This window comes from Pundamilia nyererei, unplaced genomic scaffold (assembly GCF_000239375.1).
Source record: "Pundamilia nyererei isolate P.nyererei 1_Seehausen unplaced genomic scaffold, PunNye1.0 scaffold00373, whole genome shotgun sequence".
Classification (NCBI taxonomy): domain Eukaryota; kingdom Metazoa; phylum Chordata; class Actinopteri; order Cichliformes; family Cichlidae; genus Pundamilia; species Pundamilia nyererei.
In genome coordinates, this window is record NW_005187774.1 from 133930 (window position 1) to 138146 (window position 4217).

Consider the following 4217-nt stretch of genomic DNA (forward strand, 5'->3'; position numbering starts at 1 on the left):
AACTCCCACTAGGTTTATATCTGGGACTCTCCACCATTTGACCTTAGAACTGAAGAAGCTTCTCGGATGAGAGGTGAAACGTCTTCAAGCAACTCAAAGAAGTCCAGACGCTTTTCTTTGCAAGCTCCTTTGACTGTAGGTTGTAGAGGACTCCCCCACTTCAGTGAAGATGTTTCCGGCGGGACAAAGACATCGTATCCCAAGACATCCAAGAGATTGGAGAAAAGAGCCATCAGTTAGTTTTCCTTCTACAACTCGAGGTGCCAACACCCTCTAAGTTATCCAAGCAATATTTGTGCCTATTGTAGTCCAGGATTGCTTCTTGCTTTCACACACAGCCTTTATTCCCCATCACTGACTGCTGGTTCCTTGTGTGTTGCTGTCAAAAGAAGCACATTCCTCCGTTGCTTTGGCATGTGGGATATGGCCATGGTAGCTTTGGTGAAGCCAAAGACAGACAACAAAACTTCCTCTCTTGCAACTGGAGGAGCTGGGGAGGAAGCTCTGGGTTGTTTCCCCTGTGCCCGTTTTCACCTGAGGAGTTCCAATCTGCAATCTGAAGTGTTCCTCACACATAGACTGTGTAGGAAGCAGGCCCAGACACAGTCTATGCGTGAGGACTTCCTGCAGCAACTCAGGAAGTTCAAGCTGCCACAGGAGGTCACCTTCTACACCTTCTGTCCCATGCACATCAATTACTGTCTGGTTCAGTTCAGCCCCGAAAACTGCAACAGACAATCAGGTCTGCAGAGAGGATCGTCAGCTGCCTGCAGACTCCTCCCATCCTGTTCAAACTGCTGCCTTCAGACCGCCGTCTAGGTTTTCTTCCCTCAGGCTGTCACTCTGATGAACACTGTGAAATAAGCTGTTATAGCATTCATAAGTGCATTGGGCTACTATTGTGCTCAGTTTGTATAGTTTGTTAGACTTTGTGTAACTTGTTTTCTCTTACTTTTTGTTTGCATGCATAGATCAAAGGGACCCAGAGTCAGAGTCCATGTTTGTGGACACAGATTTGGCCAAATAAAGAGGATCTGATGATGCCGACTTTGGAGAGTGGGTTTTTGCAACAAACTCTCCAGTTTTCAAAACTGTTCCGACATCTGTCCTGTTTGTCTGCATGTCTCTGAGCTTCTGTGCAGGAACATCATGAAAACGGCAGTAAAAACTATGATCGTCCACTCAGCGTCCACAGGTTAGAGAAACTGAGGGTGCATGACCGGCCGACGCACCACAAAGATGTGGGTGTTACAATAAACAGAGCCTTGGTTTGGTGTCAAACTGAATTCAATCGATTAGAAAACATACTTAATGTTACATGGAATTTGCTTTTGTCTCCATTACAAAGATCAAGAGGCCCAACAACGGCAGTAACACAAGAGCAAACAGAACTTACTCGCAGAGGATGACCCCATCCTTCAAGCCTTTCTGGAAATTCTCTCCAATAGACATTCCGGTCACCTCTTCAATCCAGAAACGGAGCTCCTCCTCTTTCTGTGGGTCATATTTTTGAGCAATCTGGAGAGATTAAAACACAAATAATAATATGACCACATGAGTCTGTGATAGCACAGCTGCTAGCACCAGTGCCCAGCAGACCATGCTGAGCCTTTACCATCTACAGACATCGGAGCTTTCAAAAATCATCAGTCGTGTTTCATCTGACCAAAGCCTCACCAATGTATAACGTGTATTCTTTGGTTATACAGAACTAAATAAATATTTCACCCTCAGAGGGTAGTGTAGGGTCAAAGGTCAGCCACACAGGGTACTGTAGGGTCAAAGGTCAGCCACACAGGGTACTGTAGGGTCAAAGGTCAGCCACACAGAGTACTGTAGGGTCAAAGGTCACCCTCAGAGGGTAGTGTAGGGTCACAGGTCACCCTCAGAGGGTAGTGTAGGGTCAAAGGTCACCCTCAGAGGGTAGTGTAGGGTCAAAGGTCAGCCTCAGAGGGTCCTGTAGGGTCAAAGGTCAGCCTCAGAGGGTCCTGTAGGGTCAAAGGTCAGCCTCAGAGGGTCCTGTAGGGTCAAAGGTCACCCTCAGAGGGTAGTGTAGGGTCAAAGGTCAGCCTCAGAGGGTACTGTAGGGTCTGGGCACTCTTAAATGATGAGGTTTGGGCACTTGCAGCAGAAACAGCTTTTTTAAAACCTTTTCTCAGTAACTTTCAGACCACGAGGGACACACTAACACTGCAGTCATGAATAATAGAATTGTGGTTTACAGGTGCTTGGTGGTCTTAAACTATCTTCTGCTGAGGTCCAAGAGTCTCTCTGTGCTGTCCTTTAAATGGTGGGCTGTCACATGGTACACTTCCCATCCAAGGTTTTTACATGTTAACCCTGAACCATCGTTTTCTCTTAGGCTCTCCATCAATCACAGTAAAAGACTGAAACAGGGCGTTCCTAGAAAGAGGTCAGGGAGGTAACGGAGAGCAGCCAGCAGGGCTTTTCTTCTTATCGGTTTGATTTAGAACAGGCACTGGCATTTTGCTTCTAATTATTACTGTTTTGGGGTTTTTAAGATGCCAAGTAACACATCCAGTTACCCGTTCAGCTGGTAAAGAACTGCTGACAGATTAAAGTGGTTCACAAAGTCTCCAGAATCAACAGGACATAGAGCGCCCTTGCTGATCACTGTGGTTTGTTCTATTCTATCATGTGGACTAAACAAACACTCCTGCTGGGATCAGCTCATGCCCCAAACACATGTGGAAGCCTCACTCTCCACTGAATCCATCTCACCAGGTAATCCTGTGCTATAGAGGACAGATGGACCACAACCCATCCAAAGCACAGGGACTCCGCTTTTCTGAAGCATACGGAGGAACAATGGAGGACTTTTATCTGATAATATCTCTGAGTGTTTGTTTTTGTAGGAAGTTTCATCATATTGTAAATGTATTATCCAGAAAAACAACTTCTTTTTGCTGCTCCAAAACTACTGTTGGTATACTTTAAAAACATCCATTTCCACATATTTATTTTAACACATTCACTCAGGCAGCCAAGCTGTTGTGTTTGTGTTGTGTGGTAACACAACTGGCTGGCTCCCAGTTCAGTTACTAAAACAGAAAACCATGAAAAACGGGACAAAGTTCAGAACGTGATAAGAAAACAGTTTCTTTGAACTTCTGTGATGAAGCAGGGAAAGCACAGAGCTCATGCACAAACATGCAAAGAAAGATCTCTCCCAGACTTGGATGGACACAGCTGCTTTATGGCCAACTGTCCACTGAATAAGGGCTGATTATATCTGTGGGGCCTTTCTTTAATCAGTGCTGTCATGTTTAGCTATATTACACGTTTTTAAAAAAAATCCCCCAAAAGTTTCCCTCAAAACTCCAAATTTCAGTCGAGCTTGAGAGCATCTACTTAGGAGCAGGTTTTAGCTTTTAGTTGGCACTCAGAGAAGCTGCTGTCCCACATCATGCCAGAGACTTGGGGGATCCCAGGTTGTTCCCGAACATCCTAACCGACCTTCTCCAATCCGAGGAAGGCAGTTTGAGTCTTCCTCTCGACCTTGGCAAAGAGGGGAGCATTCGAAGAACTTGTCCTTGCATACAACAGTTAGAACTCACGATCTTGGAACCTGCAGTTGTTCCAAAATGGTTCCATTTCTGAACGACTGCACTTTCAGTTTGGTCAAACAGATGCTTTTTATACTGGCAGAGAAAAACTACCAGCTCTAACAAAAAGGGCTTAAATTTAGCGGCCTGGACAGCAGGTCTCAAGGGTCTGTTACATGTTACTGCAGCAGTTTAAAAGTTATTTATACTACTGAGGAGTAGTACTCAGATTTTTGCCCTTAAAAAGCCGAAAATGTCAAAAGTTTAGACTTCTTTAATGAAGGATATTTTATTAAAGAAAACTAGCAAAGCAAAAACAAATGCAGACAGTAATAATCCCAAAATAATAATCACCTGAAATATAACCTAGTCTGAGCTAACGCTGGGAGTAAGAAGCTTGGAGAGACGACGAGCACCCTCAGATGCACTCTCCCCGTGTTAGAGGCTGAGCAGAAATCCAAATCTTCTTGAGCGCTTCAGATTTTAAAGCCCAGACTTTTCTTCTTTTCTGTCTTATTGTAACATAGAATTTCTACACACGAACACTGAGGCAGATTTGAATATGCTTCATCAGTCTTCAGTTAGATCATGATTCAATTCAATTCAATTTTATTTATACAGCGCCAAATCACAACAACAGTCACCTCAAGG

General features: G+C 44.4%; 1 protein-coding gene across 1 annotated transcript in view; it reads right to left on the reverse strand.

Annotated features, from left to right (window-relative positions):
- The window catches only part of cnn3a (calponin 3, acidic a), a 20830-nt gene that overhangs the window by 7224 nt on the left and 9389 nt on the right, over positions 1-4217 (reverse strand). The window contains exon 2 of the mRNA XM_005752692.2: positions 1397-1518. Coding sequence (XP_005752749.1) covers positions 1397-1518 — 122 coding nt within the window. The remainder of the gene's footprint in view (positions 1-1396; positions 1519-4217) is intronic.